This window comes from Hyalella azteca, unplaced genomic scaffold, assembly GCF_000764305.2.
Source record: "Hyalella azteca isolate HAZT.00-mixed unplaced genomic scaffold, Hazt_2.0.2 contig3814, whole genome shotgun sequence".
Classification (NCBI taxonomy): domain Eukaryota; kingdom Metazoa; phylum Arthropoda; class Malacostraca; order Amphipoda; family Hyalellidae; genus Hyalella; species Hyalella azteca.
The window spans coordinates 112,631-129,389 of NW_025934048.1; the positions used below are offsets into that span (position 1 = coordinate 112,631).

Consider the following 16,759-nt stretch of genomic DNA (forward strand, 5'->3'; position numbering starts at 1 on the left):
CATGAACATTGGACAGTTTGATAATTTATTCCATCTCGATAGACTGCAGATTATTCCTAGTAATGAACCTAATTATACCAAAACTATACATATTACCATCAACATAATAAATATTATTATGATAAGTAATAATAATTGAGTAATAATAATTCAATCTTCAATAATTATTAAGTAATTATTGAAGACTGCATGCAGATTCTAACAATATAATAATTCAATCTTCAATAATTATTAAGTAATTATTGAAGACCGCATGCAGATTCTCTCCTCCTCCTTGCGACGGAAGAACCTCGTAATTTCTTCACCTCGAAACACTTTATTTTTATATTTACGAGGTGATGCCATGGAAGATCAGCGCGCATAATTGATGATGAATATGGAACAGCTTCTTGAACGCCCAAAAAATTGAGAAAGCTTCAACCCGAATAAAAAATGGCCATCGATTAAGATTAAGGAATAATATTTTTTTGCATTAATTTGGCGAGCTTGAATTTTCCTCCAGGCTGTCTCAAGGAACTTGAGCGGAGATTTTGTTTTCGAATTTTTTGCAGACGGAAATATTTCGTAAATTATGTTCCTCTTGAACGGTCGTAAGATATTACGACCGAGATATTACGATATCTAAACAAATTCCTGGTTTCTTTTGTAAAGCAACCTTCAATGTTGAATTTTTACAGTTGCATTATTAAAATAACCAAAGATGCATGAGTGGTAATTGCAATAATGTATGATGACCCAAAAAATTGATTCGCTAAACATGTTTCGTACTTTTTCTAAGCGCTTAAAAAGAATTTCTTGGTGTTGTTTTTGGTTTATTTTTATGAACTAAAAATGTTTCCGAAGGGCAAGGAAAATATTTACATGCCTAATTCATCAAACGATAAGGAAATGACCAGTAAAATACTTTAATTTCTATTGTTATTTAATGATAGCATCAATTAACGATAAACCCGGTATAAAGGGCCAGGTTTTCGTTCGGCAATGTGACAGTGCTAAGCGACACATTTTTCCACGACACCCAGCTATTAATCGTGGCCATTTAAATGGTCTTGAATGTACGTTCCTTAGCACTTTAAAGAGAATAATAGCGCCCACGAAATGCCACCATGTGAATAAATGTTGGAATTAATTTCAGAATTACCATAGTAAGGAATACTCATTATAGAATAACTCAACTGCCCCAGGCATTTAAAGAAGTATGTTAAATTTAAATTTTGAAAAATATATTTACTTAACATTAATTGAATACGATCGTTATGCAACTTCAGTTCTAACACATGTTACGTGCAAATAAATTTCGTAATCGGACATTCAAAGAGAAAAACTGGAACACGTTTGCGCCTCTGCAGAACGGTTTATGTCAAGGAAACAATAAAATATTACAATTAAGAAAGCAACACATATGCAATTATACAATAAAATTGTGGGAAAAATTAGCTAGATTTGTAACTACATTGAATTTATCTGTTTTTTAAGAAAGAATTGACTGCATGAAAAGTAGGGGATGGTTTTGTGACTGGCTAAGTAAGCTACTTATACGGATAAACAACTTAAGATGGAAGAAAGGATATGTCTAAAAAGTGCCTTATAGTAAAGTCACTTGAATGCTTTGATTTCCAATTCACTTAGAAGTAAAACAAAAAAAATAGCCAGCAAATTCACCATTTCTTTATATGTCACAAAAATTTTATGTCTAAGGATGTCCTGCAACCTCTTCCGGAAGGCAGCAAAGACATCCTTCCCTATCAAAACTTGGATGCCTGTCAGCCGCTGGCTCAGGGTCGCCCCAAATTCTTTTTGCGGTGTAAATTAGAAGCTCTATGTCCGCTTTAGGTTCCGGTTGCCGGAGCGAAATAAGCGCCGAAAGAGAATCTTGCGAAATACCCGTCGAGCTTGGGGCTGTCTCTTATACACATCTAGATGTGTATAAGAGACAGACTCTCGTGTGAGCAACACGCACTCGATGCAAGCGGGTTGTAGATAACGCAACGCAAGCATGTCTACGTACACGCAATGCAAGAGTGTTGAAACGCTAGCGTGTTGATAAGTTCGTACCCATGCACAATGCGCACGCAGCGCCACAACTAAAAGGCAGGGGCTAGTCGCGCTCGCGCTATAAGAACTCAGGCCAGCTACTGAGCAGGGTAAGCCAATGGTGACCTGGCCAGCCGCTGATTTCGTCTGTCATTTGACCCTTATATTTTTTCGCATGAAACTACCCTAAATAGCTCCTACTGAGCGGCTAATTATGAGATGCGGCCATTTCACATCTGAATCATCTCTAATCCGAGACTGACAACCGAAACCAGACCGTCTGCCGCGGCTAAATTTTGACAGGGTTAGGCATAAACTTTTTAGTGACATAAAAAATAATGAATTTGCTGGCTATTTTCGTTGCTTTCAAGTTCTAAGTGAAAAGTGCCTGCCATGAGCACATAAAAAACTTCATTTTTTCACTAATAAAAATACCTTGATAATATGACAGACAGTTTGAATTCATAATCAAATGAGCTCTAAGCAATTTTCATAGACGGTTCATGCATGAACGAAGTAACAGAATTTCTAAAATGATAATTTGGACCAAAATGAGTTGGGTCATACGGCATTTTTTGGGTCCATATTTGATGTATGAAGGCTTGATGATCTGTAAGTAATTGAAGGCCTGCCACTATTTGTAAATTGCTCGATTCTATTGAAACTCGACTATTTGAATATAAAAGTAAATACAGAAAATAAAGTTACGACAAAATAAGACTCTCCAAAACAAAGCGCTTTAAGGATATGCAGAAATATATCTTTTAGAGAATTCATTTGAACGCGAAATTAAATTTATTCATTGTAAACTAGCAACTAAAACTTTACAGACAATCACAGATACAGAGAGAGATTATATAAAATAATATTAATTAAAAAAAAATACAGTAAGCAGCCTAAGATTTCAGAATTCACTGAATTCTCTGCATTTCAAGCCTGGCAAAAATATCTTAGGCAACATTGCTGAAGAAAACTCACTGTAAATGTAACACAGCCTCGGCAAGTTCAGCAGAAAAACGCAAATCTCTTCCGTAAAAAGCGCGAAGTAATCAAGGAACTCAATCGTCGAGAGAGCGCACTTATGCAGACCGCGGCTGTTGTTTGGAATGGTTCGCGGACACTTAGGATGGAAAAAAGTATACAGTTGGTTAATTAGCTTCGCTTAGGATACAGTTTGTTAATTAGCTCCGCTTATACGAATGTGTTGATACCAACTCACGGGAAAGTTTACCGCGCTGAGTTATGTGCTACGCTTTCAACTGTTTTGAAAATTTAACTAATTTTCTAGCTAACTTTTGAAGTAACTTTTTTTCAAAAGGTTGAGTGCACAATAAAGACAAGAGAAACTTCAATCTAAATTAGAGAATGTGATTACGCTAATTTAGGAAAAATGAGACAAATTAGACATTTTAAATAGTAAATAAAAAAGTTAACTTGATGCAATGTCTTAAAACATAAAAAGACTGTCGATATCCGAGGTTCTCTCCATCAAAGATGAGCGTCTCCATCAGGATTTCAAAATTATTTTCAGATAAATTTTAAGTAATAATTTACGATTGAACTCAAATTTTCGCGATGAAACTCTCAAAATCAGTTCGTGCAAACGGTCGACCCATCCGGTGTCATCCAGCAATTTCAAATCAAATAGTTTGGTTAACAAATGTTTTTGAACCTTCCATGAATCTCTCTTCACTGATTTTGATGTGAGGATAGATAAATCGCCCAAACTTAGGTGCAGTTTAAATAAAACGATTGTTAAGTCTGTTATTTTATTTATTACCTCAAAAATTGTAATTTGATCAGTAGTTAGCATCAAAATGATGTACATGAATTGAACCTTAGGACCTCTAAGATTCAATCGTGAATCTAAATCGTAATTTTCGTGAATCTCGCAACAAAATAATTTTACAGACCTGAAACTGTTAGCTAACCTCAATAGACATGGCGAATATCTTGATCAAAACCGTCAATATTGCTGCGAATGGCCGGACATCCAAACTGACTGAGATCACCGAAGCCATGGATGTCCACGCATCTTGCAAGCCACCGTTAAACTTAGCTCGGCAAACCGACAACTTGAGAACTTTGAGGTATCAAGTTGACGACTGTCGCCATCATATCCGAAGACGATAGTTGCCAGTCAATGGTGTGAACTGCGAGCGATACGAGCAACAGCTGCCGTCGAATATCTTCGCAAGTCTGAAGCATCCAAGTAAGTTGCATCGCACAGAAACTAAGTCGCGGCCCAGTGCTTCTGTCGTAGCTTGTTTGTAAAAATATTTATAGTATTTCTGTGTGATTGGGACACTTCGAAACTATAAAAAGGATTACCCGGTGTAAGTGGCAAAAATATTCATATTATTTCTGGGTAATTGGAACAAATTGAATTTAACTAAAAGGATTGTCCGGTTTAAGTGGCAAAAATATTCATAGTATTTCTGGTGATTAGGACACATTGAATTTAACTAAAAGGATTACCTGGTGTAAGTGGAAAAAATATTTATAGTATTTCTGGGTGATTAGGACACAGTGAATTTATCTATAAGGATTACCCGGTGTAAGTGGCAAAAATATTCATAGTATTTCTGGTGATTGGAAGACATTGAATTTAAAATGATTACCCGGTATAAGTGGCAAAAATATTTATAGTATTTCTGGGTGATTAGGACACAGTGAATTTAAAAGGATTATCCGGTGTAAGTGGCAAAAATATTTATAGTATTTCTGGGTGATTAGAGCAAATTGAATTTACCTAAAAGGTTACCTGGTGTAGGTGGCAAAAATATTTACACTATTTCTGGGTGATTGGGATACATTAAATTCGGGTGATTGGGTTACATTGATTTAAGGATTTCAAATGCCTAAATCTTATTCGAAATTTAATGTGATATAAATATTTTATTATATTTAGGAACTCAATAGATTGCACATAATGCAGTTCAAGGTTCCACAGTCCGATTACATGAAAAATTGGCACAAGGGACAAGATTGGAACAAATTATTACTTGTAAACAGTGCCTAATTCAGTTTAATTATTTGGATTTTCTGGATACTAAGACTTAATGCTTTCAACTGCAGTCCCGGAAATTAAAAATCAAACATTAAATAGGCTGGAGTTCATCTTTAAACACATCGTAAAATATGGTGCTAAGCATACCATCAAATCATGTACAAAAATTTGACGTACTAGCGAATCACTATTGATTGTTTTTGCAGTATTCGAGATCGCTCACTTAAGTCTCTCCGCAGAGCAACAATATCTTTAAAGTTCACCATCCGCGTTTATACTTCCGTAAATGTTAAACAAAAATATACAATGCAAAATTCGAATAATGGACGAATTCCGAACAAATTATATTCAGTGGGACCCGTTACGATTTATAGCATATACAACACGTAAAATAAATAATGACTGAGATGTTTCCATGTGCGATTTAACCTTCGTAAGCTTGCAGCTCTTATATCATGTCAATTTCCAGAAGAAAAATTACAGGAACAATTCGAAGTATTTGGAAAAATCTTATAGTTTCGTCATCGAAACTCATTTTGAGGTTGTAACGTAGAGAAAAATTACGAGTTTTAATAATGTAACTATACTTTGAATAAATTATTTTGTGACTAATGTTGGTGAACATCTTCGGCTGCCATTAAAAAATTTAAATTTAGTTTGGAATTGAGCAATGAGATCGTTTTCAGTAATGAATATTACATTAATATTATCTATTACCTGAATCAATTGATAGTCATTGAATTAATGCTAGCGAAACTGCGAAGTGCTTGTTGATAACGAAAAAATATTCGAAATATTCCAATTAAATAAATTACCATTAAACCAGTATATTATGTAGTTATTTCCTAGGCGAAAGTTTCATTCGGTAATTTAGAATATATTTAGATAAGATGTACAGGAGTTATCCGGCCTAAACAATCCAATAACGTAAATCTTTATAGATAATTCAATGAGTTAAATCTGTGATGATATTCTAAGCTTACCTTCCCCAAGCAAAACTATTTCGGAAATTTTAAATATATATTTTTTTCAAATTGGTCAGAAATTTCTTAACATTGCATGAATTATTCTTCCAGCAGCCCCGAATTCAATATCTGTTCGCAATTCCAGCATTCAAATTTCCTTTTTATTTTAATTCATCTGCCTCGTGCACAATTCTAAGTTGTGCTTGCTTAGAGCTCCAAAACAATATTCACAAAGCCAACCAAAATATGCTTATTGTTTCTCTCATATATATGAAAAACCATTTTTAAAATGCATAAAAGCTTGCTTCGAGACTCAAAATTTCACATAGAAGCATTCAACTGAACGTACCTTACTGCAAAACGCGGCGGTAGGTTTGCCGTAAGACTTCAGTCCTCCAGATAACGGAATGACTGGTAATGTTCTAGAGCTCTTAGCTCGCTCGTTCAACCATGCGACCTAAGACGCAATTCAATTGCCAAGACTTTCTGCCAGCTACCGAAGTTAAAGCACCGGCACACGAAACCGGATCGCAGCGCGCTTGCCTCCATGCAGTCCGGAACTCAGGTTGCGTTCGCGGTGAAACGGTGCGTGCGAAACGTGCGCAAATTAATGGCGACAAGAAATCTGGGACAGTCAAATATAGGAAAAAATGTGAAAAAAATCTCGGGAAAAAAAGAAAGGATTACCTGGCGTTGTGTCAGAGTCAGAAAATGGTCAGAGTTGTGCAAAGTAGTGTGTCATGCAAACCAGAAAAGTTTGGAGCATCGTGCTATTTGTTTTTGTTGTTATAACAAAGAAATTAACAGTTAATCATAAATTGTGGAATGAGGAGATCAGGCAAAAAAAAAGTCTCCCAAGAATATTAATAAATTAAAATGTAGATTTATACAAGATAGAACCGAATCAGGGCATGAATAGAGAGAAAGAACTGCGATGTTACTTTTCCATTATCGATTCAAGTTTTTCCTTTTATTGGTAATGAAAATTAAAGAGAAATTTAAATTTAAGTGAAATTAAAATGTATTGAAGTGAGTTGGACTGAAGTGAGTGAACTGAAGCAAATGAGGCTTCATATACTGAACTAATGGTGGCTCACGAAGATGAAATAGCAGAGCTCTTAACTTGTCAAGACGCACAGGTCGACATCTTGACAATCCCCAAAGTGGGCACGACGGAGTAGAAGAGTTTCTGGAGGCTTCTTTTGGTGTACAGTTTCAGATTGCCATCTGTGCACACTTTACTCGCAGACCTCAGTCTGTAAACAAAATATAAAGTTATTCGGCACTAGATAGAGGCTCTGGTAATAAGTTAGCTTCGGCAGCTTGAATTTAAAACATATGTGACAATATTTAATGTTACTCTAAATCACTCTAACTCAAAATGTACTTTTAAAGTTTTCTTCACCAGTTTGAAGAAAAAATTAATCGGAGTGATAATTTGGTTAAATATTAACTTTATTTGTAATGTAAGTCCTTTGAGAAACTTCTTTGTGCTTTCCGGTTATTATATATGTTACTCACAGGACTACGGACAGTTTTTGTATTCGGAGCTTTACGTTTCTGCAGCAGCGGATGCCCCAACCTGAGAACTTCTTGCATTCAAACCTGACTTCGAGAATTCAAGGATTACTAGCGTTGATTCGAGGAATATTCAGGAGATTATTTTTCTATTCGGGGAAAACTGAGGCTGTTTTCAGGCAAAGTCCCTGATTATAACAAATGCCGGTCGTTATCGCGTTCGTATCTAAATTGCAGGAGGCTCTGCAGCGAACACTGCATTCAGCTTCCCTGTTAGTCTTCACTTCAATTCTTTAGCTTGTTTTGTTTCCACTGTCATACTGTCTCTCCAGAATTTTTAAAAGTTAAATTTCAACTCTTGTGATTTATGTTATTGATCCGTTGTATGGTTTTCGTACATCTGTAGGGTTTTTGGTAATCTATGAAAATTTTGAGAAACTATGATTTGGAAGCAGAAGTTTAAATATATGTAATATTGTTACATTTCTGTAATATTGTAATCACTTTAATGTTGCTAGGCGTTAATGACAGAAATGGAGAATTATTCTATAAGATACGAAGACATATAACGCTTAGATAAATCTCCGAATGCAACATAAAATTTTTCATTCAGATGTTTATAAAATAGTTTTTTGGAATTAACACAAATTTTTAAGCGTTTATTGCTACTATTTTACAATTTTTACTTGTGTGCTGATGATGAATCTTGAATAGAAGTCTACAAAGCGAGAAAATTCACATTACATTGCAGTAGCCGCAAGATTAGATTGACCAGTCCCATCAAAGATCAAAATTTAAAACACTTTCACATCACAAAAACCTTAATTACGGCACTGGAATATTGACGCACGCGACGTCTCTCATCGTTACATGTGGACACGATTACGGATGCAGTTTTAGAGAATGAGATTGAAGTGATGAATTAGACGGTGAATTCGAACCACGATTGTGACAGTATTAGATCTTTCCAAAGCTTGTTGTCTATTCGTGTTAAAAAAATTTAAAACTGAATTAATTTTTTTTCGACATGTGATTACGAAAACATCTAATTACATAAAGATCGTCGATGAATCGTTTGATTTTTTATGAGAAATTTTTAACACAGTAATAAAATAATACCTATAATACAAGTTTTAATTATATTTATTATTAATTATATTTTATATATTGATAAAAATCCATGTGAGCCTAATATTCTTTCGTCTCTCGAGGAGGCCCTGAAACTCTAATGAATCCGGGAAATTATTATTTATTCATAAAAAGACTATTGAACATCATAGGGATATGTTTGTCATCGTTCAAATTTTTATTTCTCTTGAACTTTCCGCAAGAAATTTCACAATTGCGTTTTTCAAATGCCTTGATTATTTTACACCAACTTTCATGCAATGACCTAACAGGCATCAAATAATTCTTTGGAACAGCATTCCATAACTTTATGATCTAAGACATTAATTTCTTTTTAACACTGAAGCGGACGGTACCTCGAAGCAAAAAAAAACATTAAATTCATCATCACTTTCCATGTAAACACTTTTCCCGACATTAAAAATTCATTAATAAATAATCTTTCGCACTTTTCTTACTTCGGATTCAACAGTTGTTAATTTAGCGGTTGAGCTGGGGCCATACTTTCAAAAAAAAGTTGAGTGATCGTAATTTCATCAGCCAATAATCGACGGTATTTGAAGCAAAATCCACCAATCATAGACAAGAAAATAGAGCGTAATTACTTACGTTAACTTAGCGAGTTTTGAAAGTATGGCCCCTGGTCAGCTGCAATGACATTGTCGGCACTTCTTCCCGCGATGTAGTCGGCACTTGCGGTGATGTCGCGCATCGTAAAGGTCTTTGCATAACGCACCCCGAACTGCCAACGGCTTCAAGCGATAGGCGTCGTGAATATAAGTGACGTCGTGTGGTTATGCGCCTTTTCTCTATCGATAGGCGTCGTGAATATATGTGACGTCGTGTGGATATGCGCCTTTTCTCTATCGATAGGCGTCGTGAATATATGTGACCTGTCTCTTATACACATCTAGATGTGTATAAGAGACAGAGCCACGACACTTTGGCTCACCGGAAGTATATCCAGCCACGACACTTTGGCTCACCGGAAGTATATCCAGCAACGACACTTTAGCTCACCGGAAGTATATCCAGCAACAACTTTTTAACTCGCCGAAAGTATCCCTCGCGAAACCTCTTGTGTTTGCCAAACTTAGTTGACATTATTCTGCCCTGCCCATAAGAGTTGTTGTCTCTCGCAGTGACGAGTGCCGTTGAGGGACGCCTGAGGGCCTGTAATGAGAGGGTCTGAGGGAACTCATAAGTTGTCACGAGTGCCCTCTGAGTGTCACACTATTCCATGCTGCTACATACCCTCAGTGCAGGTCTACCCTCATCCTTGTATTGGTTAGCAAACCGAAAACTCGAAAAATCTAAATTACTGATGATGAAATATTCATAAGTAAGTTTAGTCTCCGCGTTTCTCTAAAATAACAGTATAAATCGATTTTGAAAACAATAATCTTTTAGTGCAGCAAAAAATATTTGATAAGAAGCAACCTAATAAAAACATGATGATTTTGAGACGACTCATTTAGATTCGAGTTCGGAATCTATTTTCTCACTCTTGGCTTGAGTTCTAGCTCACATTTTCAACTTTCGACTCGAGTTCTTGCTCAATTTTCTCATTTCCGGCTCGAATTCCGACAAATTTTTCTCATTTCAGGCTAAAGATCAGACTCATTATTTTACTTGCGGTTCGATTGCTAACTCATTTACCCCACTTTCGTATAAGCACATCTACGGCTCAAAAATATGTAATTTATTTCTTACGTGATATTATTATCATAGCGGATAAATTTTAAGCTTATTAGCCCCAAAACTCAGTTTTGAATAATTGCTCAAAAATTTTGCAAACATTTTAATGAATAAATTTCGGTTTGATATGATTACATAATTTCTAATTTGAATAGTTTATTAGCCATGACACTCATGTTGAAATAATCGTACCGAATATTTTGCAAACAGTGTAATGAATAATTTTAAGTGTGATATGATAACATAATTTCTAATTTGAATATTTTGACCTCTTCAAAACGTATTAATGCAAATAAAATGTTTACTTCATCGGCATTCCAGCATCCCTGCTTTGATGCCATAAAAAACATATTTTCCTTTCATATAAAACGCCGTCTGAAAATTCTTGTGAAGGAAAAAAGACTTTCTGGCCATCAAAGCTTGACTTAATGAGAATTCAACTCCTTATTATATATCAAACGTGTAAATAAAATCGATTGAAAGGTCAAGGTCACACGTTTGCAAGATGAGAATATGGTTGAACTAGAATTATATATCGTTCAATTAATATCAAAATACTATGGTTACATTATAATTATATACGGCTGAATTATTATTTTAGTGGATAAATCAAAATTATAATATGGTTGAATTGTAATTAAAATATTTTAAAATTATAATTATAATATGGTTGATATAAAATTTTAATGTTCTTGAATGATTATAATAAAAATGTATTTAAATTTTAATTATAATTCCTGTTTCATGCACGAATCATCTAGCCGTATTCTCGTGATAGCAAGCATAATATTTACCACTTAATTTAATTTACTATGCAATTACTGTAGAATTGGTCGATCAATTAACATCTGTGCAGTACTACAATCATAGGCTTACAGAAGACGCCGCTCCGTACCTTAATTTTAAACTCCATATGAAATTTAGAGCCGCGACGGAAATAAGCTTTTCCGTTGGGAAATATATTAAGAAAAATCAGCAAAAAATGTTTCGTTACATTCAAATAACTTTTATACATGATATTTTGCGGAAATTGTAAATATTTTTAATTGCAAAGAAATTACCAGAGTTTGACTATGCTCGGGGACAAACAATAGCGAAGTTTAACTACACAAAAATAAGAATTTCTAACCTGTACTGAAATCGCTGTTGTTCGCTCATTAGAGTTGAGTGTCTAACGATCATCATTACTGACTGCCGTGATTAGGGCAATTATTGGGTGTTATTGCAATGTTCGGTATAATAATGATTACAGCTGTGGCGACAATCATGATTACTGACTTTTATCATTACGACGATTATTTATTGTGACGAAGATGATTAAAAAATGCAATCTTACTTCTTACTTACTGCAATAATTATTAACACCTGTTGCTGCGATGATCATATTCGTCTGTTACATCGACTATGATGATAGCATTAAAATAATGATACTCATTGACTGCGTCAAAATGTTCACTAAGGACCGGAAGCCTGACTCCATATTGTCTTTGCTGTGTAATGAATCTCAGTGATTATAGTAATGTTCTTTCAAACTATTAATGAAATCTATAAGCTGTTAATGTGACTTCCGTTAATATTCTTTGCTCGAATGTTGCCGTAGCAATATGGGCACGAATAGCATTAAGATAAATAAGAATATATTTTGATATTTTCTTAGGAAGCCACGTATATAAGGTCAAAAAATACCGCTCAGAACAGCGTTCTATAACCAGGAACACGTCGAAAATCTGGTGGCAATGTCACTAGGAAAAAAAAATTTGTATTAAGGATTAGGATTTATCCATCTACGGGTACTACTCGATCCCACCGTTGCTATTACACTTCAAAAACAGGAAAAAATATTTTAGGACGGCTGGACGAAACTGATTGTAATACGAGTGCAGTGTTATGTCACGAGCCATGCAGCTGCATGGACATCGGGCAGGACAAGAGGCAAAGAATAATTTTCTATTCGTGATGACTTGAATATTCAACAAGGAGATATCAGTTGAACTGAGTAGCATTCTGGCGTCCGCGTTACGTGATATTAAATTAATGTGCAGGATTTAAGGTTGAAATTTTTGTCCTACACCAAAAATCTAGTAAATGGCAGAATCAATCAAAAATAAAACTGAATTTACAACTGAAACTTTCAGTTGCTAAGAAGAAAAAATTAGTTTGCTAATCAAACTACAATAAAAAGAACTTTAAAAGGCTTAATGAATAGCCAAAAGCACTATATGATTTAACATAAAAATATTTGATCTTGTTTTATTGTGAAATGGTAGTTTTGGCTTACTCACTCACCGAAAATATAAATAAATTCTAGAATTCTAAATTTTTAACGATTCAATCATCCATATATGTTTTGTATGCAGAAATTAATGGACATTCTAATTACTTTGTGCAGTCAAACCACATGCACCGGACGAGCTACCGCATCAAGGCATTCAACTACGTCTTCAACGTTGAACTCGAGTTGAATCAGTAAGTAGAACAAATAATTTTAACGAATATTAGGTCATAATAATTTCTTAATTGAATTATCAATTCATGTCGTCTTCAACGTTGAACTCGAGTTGAATCAGTAAGTAGACCTGGGACCATACTTTCAAAATTCGCTAAGTGACCGTAAGTACTTACGCTCTATTTTCTTATCTATGATTGGTGAACTTTGCTTGAAAGGCCGTCAATGATTGGCTGATGAACTTACGATCTCTTAACTTTTTTGAAAGTATAGGTCCTGATAAAATGAACGGATATTACTGCATCGTATTTTCTTAATTGAATAATTAATTCATGAAAACTAATGAAATCATAAATAATGAATTCAAGACATCCAATTCGAGCTGAGTCCATAATTATAAGCCTTGTATTTTTGAACATATATTCGTGCACTGGGATTTTTTCGTTGAATACGAAATATATTTTTGATATACTTTTTTTAATTTATGTCTTCATCGACATCGAACTCGATCTAAATCAGTGGATAAGTTTAGAAATTCTGAACGGTTGTTTCTCTGGAGATGTCGAATTGATAATAGAATTTTCCTTTGAAGAATTTTCAAATAAAAAAGGGAATGTGCACTTTGGTAATAACTCATAATAAGGTTAGGTATTAATAACTTGTACCAAGAAAATACCTTAATTTTCACAATCATTACAAGCAAATATATTATTTAAATGAAAATAATTAAACATATTTATGGCTTTAATGATGTACGTGCTTGTAACTCACGATTCAAACCGCCTCGTGTCCACGTCAGGTTTCTTTTGGCGGACCGCATGCGGGCGGTGCATCGTGGACGCGACGGCAGCACTCACATCGACGATCAGGTATGAAAAAAATTGTTTACTATACAAAAATACTATACAATAAAAAATATACTGCACAACTTAATATGCTATAAAAAATACAATACCATACAAAAATATTATACCATACAAAAATACTTATTCTATATAAAATACTATACAAAAATAATGAGATAATACACAATTTTTCTAAGCAAGCAAACAACATACAAGCTTTTTTAAAGGGAAATTGCTTCGAGCGATATATGTGTCTTCCCATAACAGTGACTTTCTCATTAATAGAATGATTTCTTCGACGCCATTTTTTTTCTTTAACAAATGAGGAAACATTACAAGAAGATTTCATACATAACAAATTTTCAATAAAACTGAAAGTTCCATTTCAATTATCATAACATTTTCTAACGCGTATTTCTATACTTACTCTAATTCGCTGAACAGCAACAGCAATATTTAACGCAATAATCAGACTCAATAAAAGTGGTACTATAATCGACTGTAGATTATTTTAACACCTAATTTACGACATGGCTGTGTGAGATATGATTATTAATGCGTCTCACTTCATAATACAAGGAACGGATTATTTTTTAGTAGCCCGCTATTTGTTCTCAAGAAAATACTTAAGATAATTTCTCATCGTGATTTCAAATACATGAACTTGATAATAAATACAAGAATTGTTCCTGTGATCTGATTATCCAAATCATTATTTATATTAAATGTTTATCATAAATCGTTGTTTATGATGAATAATAAAATAATAATAATTAGAATTAGGGTTTTACATATATTTTATCCAAGTCCAAGGAACATCGTTGTAACAAAACTCATACAGTCACATTGAAAAGTACATCGCCAAGTGGACTGAAACACCGCAACTTCATTATTGTGTACATCACCATATGTGGACTGATACACCGCAACTTCATTATTGTGTACATCGCCAAGTGGACTGAAACACCGCAACTTCATTATTGTGTACATCACCAAGTGGACTGATACACCGCAACTTCATTATTGTTTACATCGCCAAGTGGACTGATACACCGCAACTTCATTATTGTGTACATCACCAAGTGGACTGATACACCGCAGCTTCATTATTGTTTAATTTTCATGTATACAGTCACAAGCACGCGAGGAATTTTCATAGCCAGCACAAAAATAAATTAAATACTATCTAATATTTGTATTTCCTGTTGTCCTTGTATTTATGTGTAAGTGCCATTCAGCACGGACAGTTTTTATTGCTATATGTGCTTGATTATATAACGGTTACAGTTCATATATGTAGTCCTATCTAAATCTAGTTAATATAGAAAAGTCCTATGTGAATAAAGAAGATAGGATTATTATTATTTAATTATTATTAATTTAAAATTATTAATAATTTTATTAATCGCATTAAATTATTATTAATTTTTTAAAATCGCATATTTTTGAGGGCAAAGTTCAAGGTGCTTGTCCATGTTTGCTTCCAATGATAGAATTGAAATATATTGTCTTGTCTAAAAATTTATAAACTCATTCGCTTTGTTAAACATTAAAGAGGGTACATATTTTTTTATTTTGCTCGAATTTTGATCTTGTTCGCTCATTCAGTTGAGCATTGACTTCATTTTTATACCAGTATTCGGTAGTCAATAATAAAATGTGTCCATTTGTGGAAAAAAATGTTTCAAAAAGTCGTCTCTGGGTTAGAATTGATGACGGTTTTGATAGAAACTGCGCTTTTAGAAGTTTAAACAACACATACGGTGATGCACGAAGTAAATGATCAATATGTCCATGGGAAATGTTCAATACAATGAAACAAAATGGTTGCGTCAACAAGCACCAAATACATTTTCGGACAACCAAAAAAACTAAAATGCTCTTCAAATTTCCTTCCGAATGATACTAATTATTATTTCTTTGCATTATCTATCACTTGCACGGACGACTCTTATCTAATACTTCGACATTTTCATGAAAGATCAAAGAATTATTTTCGATTGATTCAAATGTCCGCCAGCGCATCCGCTTGCTAACTGACAATGCTCGGCAATGTATCGAGTCCCTTCATACATCCGATGGTTCGTATTGAGAAGTTCTACGATCCGCTTTCATTTCGAATATCACGAGAGATTGCAATCTACCGTCAAAAATTCTGGACGTCACGGTCGGAATTTTGTTTGGTCCGGCGCAGTCACTTTGGCGTATTGAATATCACGGCGAGCTCGCGAAAAAACCATCGCCTTTTGGGATATGTTCTCAAATTACAAGATTTTTATATTCATGTACAAGTTCACGGAAGGTTGCGCCACGCGAGAATCCTGGATCGCTGAATTTTTACTCAATTTTGAATGACAAATATAAAATATTTTGATACAAATTTTTTAGATTCATAATTCTGGTGCAGTAAAAATTTCCAATTAAATGTTTACTCTATTATTTCGAGCACATATTATTGACTGCATCAGTCTTTTGTGACTGTTTATCAATAGAGGAGTATATTTCTAGGGAGAAATTCTCTGCATTCTATTGAAAAATTTTACTCCTGGATATATTTCTGTTCTCTCAACGTTTCAATATTATTCGAATTTAATCGTCAACAATTCGTGATTGAACAACTGAATATAATCGACCATTTTTCCCATCGACATAAACTTTCTTGAGCCATAAAAGCTTCATAATTGCGGTGAACGATGGCAATAATTCTAGACTAGCATCTCAATTTAGGCAATTCTGTATCGCTTGCTCGGAGAGTCTTTTATAAGGCTGCGTTGAAGCCTCGCGGACCGAGAAATATGATTGGCCTGTTAAAGAATTCCCCGCAGACCTTGGGCTTGACAGTCCGTGAAATTCCGGCCTCTTGGGCCCAGTCGAACGCTTAAGTTGCGGCCGCTACCGGAGCATGGCGACGACCGGTCCAGTTGAACGCATTTACGCAATGGTCGGAAATTATTGGGAAAGGATCTATACATTCGGTGAAATGAATGAGACATTGTCAAAATAACAAAATGAGTGACTCATTGTCAAAATAGCAAAATGACTGTAATAGACTTTTTCCAAATTAGCCTTCGTCATTCTGACCCATGTCTGGCCCGGTAGGAGGGAGTGTATATAA

The 16,759-nt window shown here is 34.5% G+C and overlaps 1 protein-coding gene across 1 annotated transcript in view; it reads left to right on the top strand.

Moving 5' to 3' along the window:
- Positions 1-7,094: 7,094 nt before the first annotated feature.
- Positions 7,095-16,759, top strand: part of LOC108674957 (disintegrin and metalloproteinase domain-containing protein 22-like) — a 70,935-nt gene continuing 61,270 nt past the window's right edge. Inside the window, exons 1-3 of the mRNA XM_047879781.1 lie at positions 7,095-7,172; positions 12,743-12,819; positions 13,599-13,668. Coding sequence (XP_047735737.1) covers positions 7,095-7,172; positions 12,743-12,819; positions 13,599-13,668 — 225 coding nt within the window. The remainder of the gene's footprint in view (positions 7,173-12,742; positions 12,820-13,598; positions 13,669-16,759) is intronic.